Source organism: Martes martes (genome assembly GCF_963455335.1).
Source record: "Martes martes genome assembly, chromosome: 16".
Taxonomy (NCBI): Eukaryota; Metazoa; Chordata; class Mammalia; order Carnivora; family Mustelidae; genus Martes; species Martes martes.
In genome coordinates this window covers 50,208,920-50,223,869 of record NC_137904.1, presented here as the reverse complement: position 1 = coordinate 50,223,869, position 14,950 = coordinate 50,208,920, and the positions used below count along the sequence as shown (strand labels likewise).

At 45.7% G+C, this 14,950-nt stretch overlaps 1 protein-coding gene across 1 annotated transcript in view; it reads right to left on the bottom strand.

The window, feature by feature from the left end:
• Positions 1-14,950, bottom strand: part of TANC2 (tetratricopeptide repeat, ankyrin repeat and coiled-coil containing 2) — a 372,574-nt gene that overhangs the window by 7,753 nt on the left and 349,871 nt on the right. The window contains exons 20-27 of the mRNA XM_080825462.1: positions 14,153-14,286; positions 13,077-13,200; positions 8,414-8,589; positions 7,765-7,897; positions 7,169-7,198; positions 6,241-6,332; positions 4,019-4,165; positions 1,503-1,603 (exon numbers count right to left, since the gene is read on the bottom strand). Coding sequence (XP_080681588.1) covers positions 1,503-1,603; positions 4,019-4,165; positions 6,241-6,332; positions 7,169-7,198; positions 7,765-7,897; positions 8,414-8,589; positions 13,077-13,200; positions 14,153-14,286 — 937 coding nt within the window. The remainder of the gene's footprint in view (positions 1-1,502; positions 1,604-4,018; positions 4,166-6,240; positions 6,333-7,168; positions 7,199-7,764; positions 7,898-8,413; positions 8,590-13,076; positions 13,201-14,152; positions 14,287-14,950) is intronic.

The window sequence follows — 14,950 nt, the reverse complement described above, 5'->3', positions numbered from 1 at the left end:
AGGAAACAGGTAGGCTGTCATTCTGGAAGAGCCCAGAATGCTTCCTTAGCCTGTTTAGCCTCCGTCTTCCTTCTGGCCTCTCTGGGATTAGCAGAGAAGTGGCCCCATTTTGTCAGTCCAGCCAGGCCCTTCAGGAAGATTCTCTTAGTGCCCAAAGGCACACCAGGCGGTATGTGGGTTGGGTGGGGTTGTCATTTACAGGGTCACTGTCAATTAGCTTAGGAACAAAACAGTAACTACAATATTTAAAAATCTTGCTGATCCAGCATAATTTTTTCTTTATATTCTCAATATTTTGGCCCCAAATTTCAGGCCTGTTCCATCCTAGGCAAGAAGCCCGACTTCTGCCCTTTTCTCCCCTTCGCCCCATAGCACTGTCGCTCCTCTGTTTGGCTACATCAGAGCTGGGCAGGTCTTAGGCTCACTGACTAGGCAACTCAGATCCTAATTTACAGATGAGGACATGAACTCTCAGAGACAGTTTTGTCTTCTCTGTTAATCACCCTATTAATCACTCTATTAATAATCACTCTATTAATTAATAATCACTCTATTAATAATCACAGGAAAGGGGCAACTGGCCTTGTTGGGAAGGAATTCTCTGGGGATAAAGAGAATTTGACAGTTAAGCTTCTTTAAGGACTTTCTTACCCCAGCTAGTTAAGACTAATGTTATCACCCCTGTCATCACTAGATTTAACCTGGGTTTGGTTTTTTAGGACCATATCCCCCGCTGGCCACAACAGTGAATGTGAAGCAGTTCTTTCCCAGGGAAGAGTTTGGGAGAAGGGTGGGACACTGGGCAGGAGGCACCAAGGACAGTGACAAGTTATCCAAAGATCAGTGATGGCAGGTTCTAGGTCTTTCTGGAGACTTTTCTGCCCATTTGGCCAAGCCACAGCAGATGGACATGAGGGATGGAGTTTTTCTTGGGCCCCCTCGACCCTGGCAGCAGGGACCTCCTGTCTCCATGAGGTTGTGGTGGTGCTGGTGGTGGTGACTTGGGTTAGGAGGAGATCTGATGCCACCAGACCTGAGGAGAACTCCAGAAGGAAGACTAAATAATCCAGGGACTCCTCAAATGTCTACCAGAAAAGGAGAGCCTGTGGTATAAATGACCCATCCTACTTTTCCTTCTAAAAGGGCCAGGAGGATGTTTTGCTTAAGCGACCTCCTCTTAAGTCACTGGCGTCTATGTTGTCTGCTCCAGGGGTTAAAAAGTGATTGAGAGATGGCAGAGGCTCCTTGAAAGAAGGTGCCATTCTCCAGCAATATGAAGGCATTTTCCTCGCAAAGCAAAATGTTCTAGATCTCTGTAGCCCTGCAGATTTGCCAGTCTCAAGTGGAGTTCTGTGCTATGGAAGCCATCGCCAAAGCATGTCCCTAAACGTCCTCAGGGAGAGACACATTTGGGTACATACGCCCCAGGATGGCCTACATTGGCTCGGCCAGATTTTCAGAGAAGAGACCTCTTGCTCGTCACCCTCTCTCTCTCTCCTCACCTGCTGCTGCGCTTTGCCCTTGCTCTTGCATAGTAAGCTTCATAAGATTTCGGTTTCAGCTCCAGGGCCTTAGTAGCAAATTCCTCCGCCATTCCAAAATCCTGTCATTACAATAGGTGTGCAAATGAGTCATTGAAGAGATATGAAAAATAGACAACTTGGGAATAAAACAGATTATATGTACATTTCTTTTGACATTTATGGATGGAACACCTGGGATTCTCGACATGCCTGGCACGGCTCTAGCCACGTGGCCCAGACTGGGAGTTGCTTCTGCCTTTGCCCTGAGTGGCCCTGCAGTAGGTCCTGGGAATTTATCTGCCCAGGAGCATTAAAATACTCTAATGTGCCTTCCTTCTGCTTTTCTAATGAAGTTCCTTCTAGGCCAGCAGCCAAATGTGAACCCAATGAAGCTCCTGAAGTTGGAAACCTGACCCGTTGTCACACGTGCGTGTATGAGGCAAACAGACACGTGCCTCACACGGGGCCTCACCCTACTCCCCAGCTCCCATCGCACCCGCTATTCCTCTGCTTCCTAAGGGGCGAGGGAGGGCCAGTGGGATGAGGTCTGTGGAGAGGAGAGCTACATGGACCAGGGAGACTACCTGGGGTCAGGGTGCCTGACAGACTTGGGTTCAGTCCTCCAGCCGACCCCATAACCCTTCGGAGGGGGTGGTGGTGTGTCTTCTCATCCACACCTACTTCACAGGTGGGATGAAGTGTGAGGATGCATTTGAAAGCCCCAACACCATTTCCAGCACAGAGCAGATGCTCAGTAAATGGCCTCTCCCTTCTCTTAACTGGGTCCTTACTTAGAAAACATTGAAAACAACAACAAAAATAAAATAAGAGAGGGCCCTGGCTGTGACTGGGGTTTGTGACAGATCATCTCTTGATCACTGAGGCTCCCGAGAAGAGCATGGTCTCATCTGTCCTCATCTGAGAACCCTGGGAACAGGGACCTGCGACACAGAGCCATAGTTTTAAAGATACCCTTCCATGCTAAGCTAAAAGGAGTGTTCTTTCTCTCCTTTCATTCGGTGTCCAAGCCTTAGGGCAGCACAGTGACCGCTGGTGACACGCGTGATTCCAGAGGCAGAACAAAGGCCTGGAGCATGGGTGGAAACTAAGCAGGAAAAGTAACGAGCCCTCTTGGACCGAAGGAGACAGGCCTCGGGAGCGTCGTCCAGTGCCGGCCGTGGGAGCCGACCTCTTCCTGGGCAAGTCGAGCTAGAGAGGGAGCGCTCATTCTATGGGAGTCATCATCTATCGCTACTCTGTTTCCAATCTTATCTTTAATTTTTTTTTTCTCTTTTCAACAATCATCGTTTCTGGCAAGATCGGAATGCTTTTAAGATTATTTGTTCAGGCCAAGAGAAGGCGGTGGGCTGGGAGCGGCTCCTGAGCGTTACCTCATTCGCACTGGCTGGAGCCCCGGGGGACCCTGGGTGCTGCAGGTCTGGTTCTGTTTCACAGAAGAGCCTCACTGCCTTCCCCTGGGGCGTCCCCTTCCCACAGGAACCGCTACCCTGTCCACAGTCTCCTCGACACCATGGGGCAGCTCCGCCTCTTCGGGCCGCAACTGTGCTCTCTGGGCCATCACGGCTCTCCTCATTGCCAGGGTTTAGACGGAGGCTACAAAGGTCGTACGCACAAACAGCCTCTCTGGAACTGAAGCAGACCTCTTGTCCCTGCAGCTGAAATCTCGCTTCTGCACAGCTGGGTTCTCTACTCATCAGCATCCTTTTTTGGGGTGGATTGCTTTTAGCTCCTGAGGAACTGTGAGACCTCAGGCGGGGGATTATCAGAGGTTCCTGACACGATCTCATCTATTCCCAGTCTCCGAGAGAGGATTCTTGGCCTGGGAGCATCTGCATGTCTGCGTGTCACGGGAGCAGTGGCTGAAGGCATCAGACACCGTTTCTGCATGGCAGGCGAGAAGGACCAAGGACTATTTGGGAGGTAACAGAGGACCAGAAGGAGTTCTAAGATTCCCTCTGTGACAGGAAGGGACATGGCATGCTGGCGTAAAAAGATGAGGAAGGAAGTGAAAAGTTCAAGATCAGCCTTTGAAATAAACCTTGAAGTCCATGGTCCTGAGTTCTCTTTCCAGCCCTTAAGAGACTAGGGGTCTACTAGAAAGGAAGGGAGTGACTACAGTTCATATCGAATTGCAGCTGGAATTCTAGTGACCACTGCTCTCACATTTTCCCAAAGATCAGAAAACTGCCTTGGGGGTAGGAGATGATGATGATGGCATTCCAATCACTTTCAGTGGGAACTAAAAATTCAGAAAGCTCCAAAAGTGCCCACAGCATTAACTTTTTTACAGTTTAAGATACGGATTGTACTTAGACTTGATTTCTTTCAAATTGCAAATGTCAGTGCTCTGTGAAGGACAACCAAGTTCCAAATGGGGCCGAGAACGATTTCAGAGGCCTGGTTAAGAGCCAGTGAGTGACGTGGACGGTCAGCTTCCAGGGTTGTAGGAAGCAGCTGGGAGGAGAGGGACTTACGTTCATTTTCCTGCGACATCGAGAGAGGTTGAGGAGGAGAGACACCTTTAGTTCCCGGAAGGTTTTCAAGTCCTCACCAAACCCTTCTCGAGGGAATTTCTTCAGGGCGTACTGGTAGCGCTGGGCAGCCTCCTTTACTTTACCTTTCTAATGGGAGTAGAAGACGGCAAAACACATAGTTGGTTTGCTGAGCAGCCGAGGAGGTCTGGCCCGCTCCCTTCCTCCTCTCTGCAGTGATTGTTAAGTTAGCCCTCCCAAACACCAGCCTAGGGAGTAGGTCTGGCCCTACTGGTGAGAGAAGAGGGTCCAGTCTTTTCAACAGGAAAATCACCTGGCAGGAAGGGCAAGGTTGAAGGGGATGCCCAAGACACAAGCCAAAGAACCAACACCTGGAACCCCCAGCTTCCTGACCAGAATCCCAAGAGACTGATCTTGCTCATTTCAAAGGAGCTTTTTCTTGACCTGATTTCCCCGGGACACATATTATTTTCTAGTCCCAACTACTCCGGAGTTATTACTCCTTCTTCACTTTTGGTTTGCCTGGAAAACTCTTCCTGTTTGATGCTCCTCCTCGCCAGTCCTCTAGAAGAGGTCATGCTCTTCCTCACAAAGGAGGTGGGAGCTAAAACAGTCTAGCTGTTGCTTCCCTAGTCTCAATGCATAAAATAGTTGCCAGTGTTCCCATTTTTAGAAAAGGCTTGGGGTAGGGTGAAATTAGTAGAGAAGTTTAGAATTTGTGTTCCATCTGCATAGGAGGGATTTTCCAAGATGAAGTAAGTCTAGGACCAACTTAGGGACCTGGTAGCAGGGGCCTTGAATTTTCCTTACATTCTGTATCTGAAAATCTATCAGCTAATAAATAAATACCTATATACATGTACACATAAATAAATAAAACAAATGAAAATCTATCAGCTGAGCTCAAAATGAGGCTGGAGGCATCTCCCCTTCATTTAGCTGATCTTAATCCGTTCCATTCCTTCTGTGCAGCTGCAACTCCATCAGGGAGCCTGATCCTCTCATGTTCTCTTCAGCATCTTTCCTCACGGAGAGATCTGGAGTCTACCAAGGTAGAACTCTGCCTATCCTCATTAGGAGGTAGGACTCTTTTTGTTGGAATATGAGAAGTTATATTATAGTCAGGGCTTAGATTCTTGAGACCAATGTTATCCCCAAGTCCGTAAATATGACACCTGGAGTAATGAGGCCCTTCTTGGAAGTCATGTGAAATCCTGGGAGGGTCAGGACTCAAGTTTCTTAGAAGACCAAGATTCCTAGATTGTCATGACTTTCACACGGAGGGTCCTCAGGAAATATAACTCTTCTCCCAGGAACTCAAAACATTTCTTACATAGGGGTGGGTGAGAGGTGGAAATAATGTGCTTCATAATCATCTCCCATCTTTGGGCCTGATAGCTCAGTGCGGCTGGATTTGTGTTTACCCTTAGGAGAAGAAGATGCCGCTAATCTTAATACAATCAGGTTACCATAACATATAGTGTGCTTTTCTTTTCTTTTTTTCTTTTTAAGTAATCTCTGCACCCAACGTGAGGCTTGAACTCACAACCCTGAGATCAAGAGTGGCATGCTCTTCTGACTGAACCAGCCAGGTGTCCTGTCATGTAATGTTCTTTTAGGATTTTCTACAGGCTGTGGGAGAGTGTCTGTGTTAGGGTACTGGAGACTTTGGCTTGAATTGTGACTACAAAAAGACTCCATATATTTTTTGTGGTCATTCGGTGAGTGACTTAAAGAAAATTTTATAATTGCTATTTGTCTTGCTTTCCTTATCTTACTCAGGGATGTTGACAAGCTATTATTACTAGACTTTTATATCTACATATATATATTAAATATGAAAGTGAAGATCAATGCCTTTTCCCACAGACTAGAAATATCTGTACTACATAATTTTACTTTACTTGTGCCATGAGTTTCCAAGTCCCACTTAGCAGATTCCATGCGGAAACTAGGTAACTGCCTATTAGTGACCAGATAAAACTAGGTCTTCGAGTTGATCAGCTGCAGGCTTATGTAGGCCACTCTCGCTCTCTTGTTGGGAAACTAAAAACTCAGGATGGTCAACCTAGGAGCCCATCATTGAGGGATGGCATTCTCCCTTTGCCTCTAGGGCGGAGGATGAGACTGTCAAGACTTTAGTAGATTCTACAGGGAGAGAAGTCAGTGGCCGCTTTGAGGAACCTGTTCCTTCCCCCCCTCACCTTATAAAACATGTCCCCCTCTTCCATCAGCTTGCTCAACAGGATGATCATGATGTCTGGTTTGGAGGTGGCCATCGCCCACGTGGCTGGACCTGTAGTGTACAGGATGCATGATGGGTAAAAAACTCAGACAATGTAAGGGTGGCAGGAAGCTAGGTGAAAAAAACATCCTGGGGGATTTCTGCTGAGAGAACAACTTGCTCCACAACAACTTCCTCATCGTTTAGACCTGGGAGTGTCTTAGGGACTCCCATTGCCAAGAAGCTGCGCTGGACTGGTATTCACCTTAAAATAAGAGCACCTGACCTGTCTGAGCCGGCACCACAGGAGGGCAGCAAAGCCTGCCAACGCGCTGTATTTGAGCAGGCCATGGCTTAGCCTGGCGCTGTTTTAAACGAGGTCATTCGGAGAGAGTTTACATCAAATGTCACCAAGAGATTTAGAAAATCCAAAAAGGGCGGTTTATTTTAGAACCCGGGACTCAAAATCCCTAGCTGTTTAGTCTCTTAATTTAAAAATATGTACTTTGCAGAAAGGAGAACCATTAAAGATTCTAAAGGCTCCCTTAATTTGTAAGTACTGAATAGGCCTCCCTGGGATTTACTTTGAATCAGGAGCACAGTTCGAATGTCAAAAGACGTGAAACAAGCCAACATGACTGAGAACTACTTTACCCACACAGAGAAAGAAGAGGTTAAACTGATTAGTTTATAGACGCCTGAATTATTTACCAACTAAGCTTTTCAGGGTTAGTTATCAAAAGTTCAAGTTATTCTCTACAACAGTCGTTAAAAAAAATCTTCTTTTAAGGTGAAGTAAATTAAAAGATTAGAGGTGTAGGGAACTCATGCAGGCTAAATCAAAGAGGAGAAGGCAAAGCTGACCAAGCCATCAGACCACGCCTGATGCTGACAGCGGTGAAATATACCTCGTGGGCGACTCGGTAACGTCTGACAACCTTCAAAGAAAGGAGAAAACAAAAAGTTGTAGGAGAGGAAAAAAAAATGGATGAAGGTGAAAAAAAAAAAAAAAAAAAAGGAAGGAAAAAGCAGCAGTGAGAGGCAGGCAGCAAAAAAGCCAGCATATCAGCCAACCCTCGCCTACAGGTCCGTGGGATGGGGAGCAGATGGGGCAGCAGCAGCAGGGACTGGAGAGTCTGAAGCACATACAGAGCAGGGAAAGCAGAGGCTCACGGCAGTGCGGGGATCCAGGGTGCTGGTTGGGGGGTGGGGTGCTGGCACAGAGGCGTTAGCACGAAAATGTGCTTAAGGTTAGAGCAGCCTCCTGGTGAAGGCGACGAGGGGCACAGCAGATAACCAGGTGATTGTGGACACGGAGTAGTGTCGACCAGGGCTCCGAGGGTGCTTTCTCTGGGCCCAGAGCCTTTCTCTTCACTTGGACAACAACTGGGGCAGGGCAGAGGGGAGACTATACACACTCGCACCAAACACCCAGGGCAGCCAGACCACTGGACCAGTCTGGCCCCCGGGCACAGATGGCCAGCACCTTCTTCCTTTCTCCTACCTATCTTGGCTCCTTTCTTCAGAAGAGTGACAACAACAGATGTGTTCCGGCACCCCACTGCTCTATCCAGAGGGCGCATTCCACTGTAGTCAACATGCTCGATCATGGCCCCATGATCCACCAGGAACTGGACCTAGGATGGGGATCAAGGGGAACAGTTAGCACAAGTGCAATGGCTCAGTGCCGCCCCCCTGAGGGCTCTGGCTGTTGCCTGGACTTTATTCAACCGCTGGTCTGAACCAGGCTGGGTAGCCACGGGACTTCAGGCCATACTGTATTCTTGATCTTTGATGGTGTTTTGAATATGCTTGTCCTCTAGCAAGTACAGGTCCAAGAACCATATATATATACATATATATACATATACATACACACACACACACACACACACACATACATTTATCTATTTGAGAGAGAGGGAAGCAGACTCCCCACTGAACAAGGAACCTAATGTGGGGTTCGATCCCAGGACCCTGAAATCATGACCTGAGCTAAAGGCAGACACTAAACTGATGGAGCCACCCAGGTGCCCTCCAAGAACTTTCTATCAGGAATCATCAACATGTTACTCTACTCTTAACCCAATAACATTATGGATGGAGAACCTTTCCCATCCCTACTACCCAAAGGCACATGTAAAGGCACTCACCACCTCGGCATCACCGTAGAAAGCTGCCAGGTCCAGTGGGGTGCGGCCGTTCTTGTCAGCGTGGTCTGTAGCAGCTCCATTATCTACCAGAGAACGGACTACTGGGAGATGACCCTTCAGACAAGCCCAGCTGAGGGCTGTCAGTCCTTCTTTGTCCATTAGAGCAATGGAGGCACCTACAAGAGCGAGTGTAACACAGGGCTGAGGAAATAGGAAACACAGGGCCGCCCAGAGCAGGTGGGAAAGCAGGTCCCTAAGCTGAATGCTCGGCCAAAGCACAGCTGTTTTTTTTTGGGGGGGGGGGGGCAGTTCTCTTGCACTAACACTGCTAAAAAAAAAAAAAAAACCCCTGTTCCTACAAGCTCTCGGTAGAAGAGAGTCCAGCTATTTTTACTGAGTATCCTGGGCCCCCCACAAGGCTGCCTCTTTGTACGTAAGTTCCAGCACACCCCACAGAGAATCCTCTACTTGGGCCACGTGGATGTGCTCACAGCCTCCTGACTCTCCCACAATATTCCCATATTCTCACTTCTGGTCATGTTTGCTCCCACGTGGGGAGTCTTGTCATTCCTGCCTCACTTCTACTCATTCTCTAGGGACCATTTTAAATCCCCCCGTTTCCAGGAAGCTTCTCCTGGTTCACTGTTCACCTCATCTTGAATGTGCTTAACATATGTCACCTTATTCTGTTCTTAATCTTCTTTTTTATGTATCCTACTTGCATGTAATAAATTTTCAGTGAATGTTTTCAGGAAGCAGCAGAAGTCTTCCCTTTGGAACAGTATAAACTCATGGAGAGATTCTCATAAAGCAGGAGGAGCTCAGTCTGCGCTTATCACTGGCAATAGCACCAGATCACGTTCTTTCTCTCTAGAATGTGGGAGAGATGAACTCACGGGAAGAGACAGAGCCCAAGCCACAGGGAAATTCAGAGCTTAATTTAAACTTGTCAGCCTTCAACGATCCCATCCCCACTCCCTTAGCCTTGTTGGTATTCTACATGTTTCTCTTCAACATTTCTATTTTCTTCCATAAGGATCAAGCGTACTCGATACACTGTTTTATAATTAGTCTAAAGTTCAATATATATTTTGTTCTTAGCCTAGACTGTAAACTCTTGGATGGCAAAGGGCTTATCACTTCCTTGCTGGTTCTGAAGAGTACCTAAGAATTCTTTTCACACAGTGGATGTGGCGCACTAACTAAATTAGGATCAGCTTACTGCGTACAGAATACTTTCCAGGCCACCTCCTCAGCTAGACAGGACTCGGAGGTCAGATCAAGCTTAGGATATACCATAGCAGGCTCAGTGTGGGTCAGACAACCAGAATTTGTGGTTTCCCGCAGCAGGATGAAGGGCTGGAAGCTACCTCTCACCCTGATGATAGCCACTTACGTACTGGGTTCTCTTTTCATAATGGTGCAGTTTACAAAGAAATCATCGGCTCTAACACAGAATGAATTTGAATGTGGGAGAAAATCTAAGGAGTTTTCTCAGATGGAACGTCTAGAAACTCCCTGGACAGAGCCTCCAATGTGGAAGAAGCAGGATAAGAAGGTTCTGGATGGGGAACCTGGGTGGCTCAGTGGGTTAAAGCCTCTGTTTTCGGCTCAGGTCATGATCCCAGGGTCCTGGGATTGAGTCCCGCATCGGGCTCTCTGCTCGGCGGGGAGCCTGCTTCCTCCTCTCTCTCTCTCTTGGCCTGCCTCTCTGCCTACTTGTGATCTCTGTCTGTCAAATAAATAAATAAAATCTTTAAAAAAAAAAAAAAAAGAAGGTTCTGGATGTGTATTACAGATAAGTTGATTTTCCAAAGATAAGGAAAGCTGGAATTTAAGAAATTAATAGGAGATACGTATGAAATGAACCCATTTATTCAATATACGTCCAAAATTCAATACGTAATCTTTCCCTTCACTCTTTTCTTCCCCTTGCAGTTAATGGAATCACATTTTTTCCAAACATCCATTTTAAAACTTCGGAGTTATCTTTAACTCAATTGTCATTATTTCTTACATGTAATTACTCTATATCCAAAATCGTCTTTGTACTTGGCCCTTCTGCTCTCTTCTAACAGCTACCACACCTGGATTAGAGCCTTATTACTTCTCATCTATTACAATGCTTCCTAATTGATCCCCCGGCCCACTATAATTCCTCCATCAAATTGTACTATTGCCAGAGGAATTTTTCTTTTAAAGCACAACTCCGGCATCAATTCCGTTTTAAAAAGTCTTGAAAGGCTCCCCATTGCCTTCAGAATTAAGTCCAAAACCTCTTTTGGTCTGTTCCTTTTCACTTTCTTTCCACATATATTTCCAATTTTACTTCCCAAGAGCCCTCAGGTACTTCACTGGACAACTTGCATTATTTCCCCAAACCTCTTGTGTGCTGGATTCTCCCCGTTGATTTTCAGTCACGTTCCCCTCCCTAAACAGGACAACTTTTTTCCTATTCACCTTTCAAAGTCTGTCCTTTCCTAACTCAAATACCTTAAACAGAGCACTTAGGATTCTCTGGTTTTCAGGTATTGATCTTCGTTTCATCCCTTCCTTGCTGGATTACAGAGTCTTGGAGGGAACAGATTACAGAGTATCCATTAAAAGAAAATCACTTGCTGGTACAGCACTGGTACAGTGTTCTGCAAGTGAAGTTGGGTAAATAAATGCTGGCAGAATTTGCTGATTTTTTTGAGTCTCTGATTTAAGTGTAAAAAAATGAAATACAGAGGATCCCTGACTCTTGATGGTTTGACTTACAATTTTCCAACTTTATGATGGCGCCAAAGTGATATGCGTTCAGTAGAGAATGTACTGTGAATCTTGAATCTGGACCTTTTTCCAGGATAGCGATGTGCGGTATGATGCTATCTCGTGATGCTGGCCAGCAGCAGGGAGCCCCAGCAAGCCAGCAGCCACGCCACCACGAATGTAAACAACAGATACGCTTACAACCATTCTGTTTTTCACTTTCAGTATAGTATTCAATAAACTACATGAGATACTCAGCACTATTATACAGTAGGCTAAGCGATCATGTTCCATAAGCTAGGTATATTAAATGCATCTTCAACTTCAGATATTTTCAACTTAGGGTATTTTCGACTTGGGTTTATCAGGACCTAAGCCCATCCTAAGTTGAGGAAGACTGGTAGTACAAAGACCAGCATGTCTGCAAGGGTTAAGGGAGAACACATCTCTGCACTCTGTCTGATAAGCTTCCACTGGTGTGTGGCAGACACTGTGCAGTGATCTAAAAGTTATCAGTGCCTGAAGAGGTCTTGCCTTTTCCAGTAGACTTGGGTTGTTCTGAGACTTTTTTTCCTGCCACATCTTATCTTGGGAATCTAGGTACACCCCCTATCCTCCCCAACCCTCTCCTGGCAGAAGTAAGGATAGATATCACAAAACCAGACTTGTTTGTTGACTTGTATTACGGAAGCAAGAACCACTTTGCATACTGGGAGAGTGGTTTTCTGGTTCTGGCCCAGCATTGCGAGTCTGAGGCTGTGGAAACAAATACCTCTTCTTTGGAGGATAGGGCTAAAGGCCTAGTAAATCTCTGAGTTTCAGTTTGAAATCTTAGAAGAAACCTCATCGTCTTTTTAATTCGACTACCCTCAGTTGTGCCGGCCTGGTTAGGATTCTTCTTTCAGGAGCTTGGATTCCTTGAAGTGAATGTGCCCACAGATATAATTTTAAATGTTTAGGTCCATTTTACTAATAGGGAAGGCTAACTGGAATGAAGTCATTAGCCTTGGGCACAATCACACTATCTCCTGCTTCATGTAAATGCTCAATGTCCACTAGATGGTACTGTAGAGTCAACAGTGACTTGAGTTTTCCTTCTGCAAAAGGCCACGCTCATTCACCCGTTTTGCATAGGTGACTGAGGTCAGAGCAATCAAAAGGAGCCTGAAATGCTTTTGAAGGTGGTGTGACCACAATCTCTTTATTTCCCATTCACCAGGAGCATGTGAATGTTAATGTCAAAAGGAATTTATTACAACAGAAGAGAATATCCTGATTTCTCAAATAGGGTCCCACTGTCAGCAATTATCTTAACCTTTGTCTTCTTTGGATATAAGAAAAATAGTTGTGCAGGCTTACAAAAGAATTGATAAAAATTAAAGAAAAAACACAGTCCTTGGAAGATGAACAACTACTGAGTATATATTAAAAAATCAAAGTTTGGAGATTACAGGTTTGAATTAGAGAATTTAGAATATGTTAATCCGATTAGGATACCAAAACTCCCTTAATTCATAAGGAAACAAAGAATATCAGAGTTAAAGGGTCCCATTGTATATAAAAGGAGATGAACTTTCACATCTTAACCAACTAGATTCATAATACATATATATTTTTTTAAGATTTATTTAGAGGGAGAGAGAGAGAGAGCATGTGTGCACATGCATGGGAGGGGAGGAGAGGGAGAGAAACTTAAGTAGACTCTCTGCTAAGCATGTAGCCCAATGTGGGGGGCTTGATCCCAGGACCCTGAGATCATGCTCCAAGCCTAAACCAAGAGTCTGGATGCTCAACTGACTGGGCCACCCAGGTGCCCCAATAATATCTATTCTTAACATCTCTTAGAATCCATCACTAGTTCCTTGGGTTATTATAGGCACTGCCCATGCAGCTCTGGCATCCCAAGACTGACCTTGTGCAAGTAGAAAGTCCACAGTTCCTAGATGGCCTTCGGAGGCAGCCATCATCAGGGGAGTACGACCCTGCTTGTCTGCCATGTTGACATCAGCTCCATGGGTGAGTAAAAGATCAACAATCTGTAAGTGCAGAGAAACAGGGATGAATGAGCCGGGAAGAGCTGGTGAGTAGACATGTGCACGCTGTTCCCTACACTGGGGGGATCTCCTTCTGCTGCACAGGCGAGTCACTTCTCCATGTAACTTTCTACTGCAAGGGTCTATCTAATTCCTGCAGAGTCCTAGTACCATGTGATTTGATCTGACTCTCTTAGGGAAAGCCAAATGAGAATTCAACTCTGAATGTCTGACTTATCCCTGAAGTGAAAAAGAATTTAAGATACAAAAGGCCAACATGTAGACTAAACCATCCCACAGTGGAAGCTCTGACACTAGTCACTACCTATGCAAGTGCCGTTTTATTGACCTCTAGGGGCTGCTAACTTGCCTGTAGTGAGGATTTATGACTGAAATGAATACAGCAAAGTGCCTCTAATAACTCTTCTATACTGTCTGGCTTCTAGAGCTTTTTTCTACACAAATACTTCCAAAGATTATTACCAATATATGTTCTTCTCCATTGTAAGTGTATAAATTAGCATTTATCTGGAATTCAAACATCTGGAATGACTGCTTAGCTAGAATTTACGTACACCACGTTTTCTTTCAGCAAGTCTGAGACACCTGCAAGACACCTGTTAGCAGGGATTTGTTGGGATATGAATCTTCTAGAGGACCCGTGGATACTGCGAAATGTGGGAAGCAGCTCACTCCATGACCAGGCCAGAAGGAGCTAGTCCCTCTATGCAATCTAGATCATGATGATGACTTTAAAAAAAAAATGATGATGATTTTGAATGTTAGGTTTCTGACATCTTCTCAATGAACCAGAATACTAATAACCAAGCCCAAGTCCTCAAACCCGATGACTGGTGAGTAACCCAAACGTGACTTTTTTTTTTCTCTCTGCTTCAGAAGTTGCTGTCTAGAACTCACCCCTCCCTGAGGGGCTGGAAGTAGCTAGCCTGCTTACCTGCCAGTGGCCCTGGCGAACAGTGCTGAACAGAGGCACTGCCCCTCGGCGGTTTGGCTGGGCTACTGCTGCCCCCTGTTCCAAGAGCAGACGGCACACCTCCAGTTTGCCCCTCCCGGCTGCAGCTGTCAGTGCTAAGAGCAGAGAACACAGACTGAGAACAGGCGGGTCTTGCCCTCCTCCACCCTCTGTGTGAGTACGGAAGTCTCTCTGCTACGTTACCTCCAAGCGTGAGAGTGGCTACTTTTGCCATGAAGGATATTTTTAAAGAAAAATCATGAATAAAACTACATTTAAGTGGGCTTCCCATCTATGGAGACAATTGCAATAATAAATTTATTTGAAAATCACCTTTGATTAAACTGACTTGGTTTAATTTTTCCTACCTAGACTGTCTTCCCTACTTTTGACTTACCTCTTTTTTTGGTATCTCTTCCTAGCTAGGAACTTTTCACGGGTGTGTATGCATGGGTGGAATGTAGAGAGAGGGTTTCTGCAGAGTAAGGCCTTTTAATTTTACTTTTAAGATATTTATTTATTATTATTTTAAAAGATTTTATTTATTTACTTGACAGAGACAGTTAGCAAGAGAGGGAATACAAGCAGGGGGAATGGGAGAGGGAGAAGCAGGCTCCCTGCTGAGCGGGGAGCCTGATGCGGGGGCTTGATATCCAGACCCTGGGATCATGACCTGAGCCGAAGTTAGACGCTTAATGACTGAACCCACCCAGGGCCCCTATTTATTTATTTAAGATTCTGTACACTTATTTGACAAAGAAAGAATGAGAGAGCACAAGC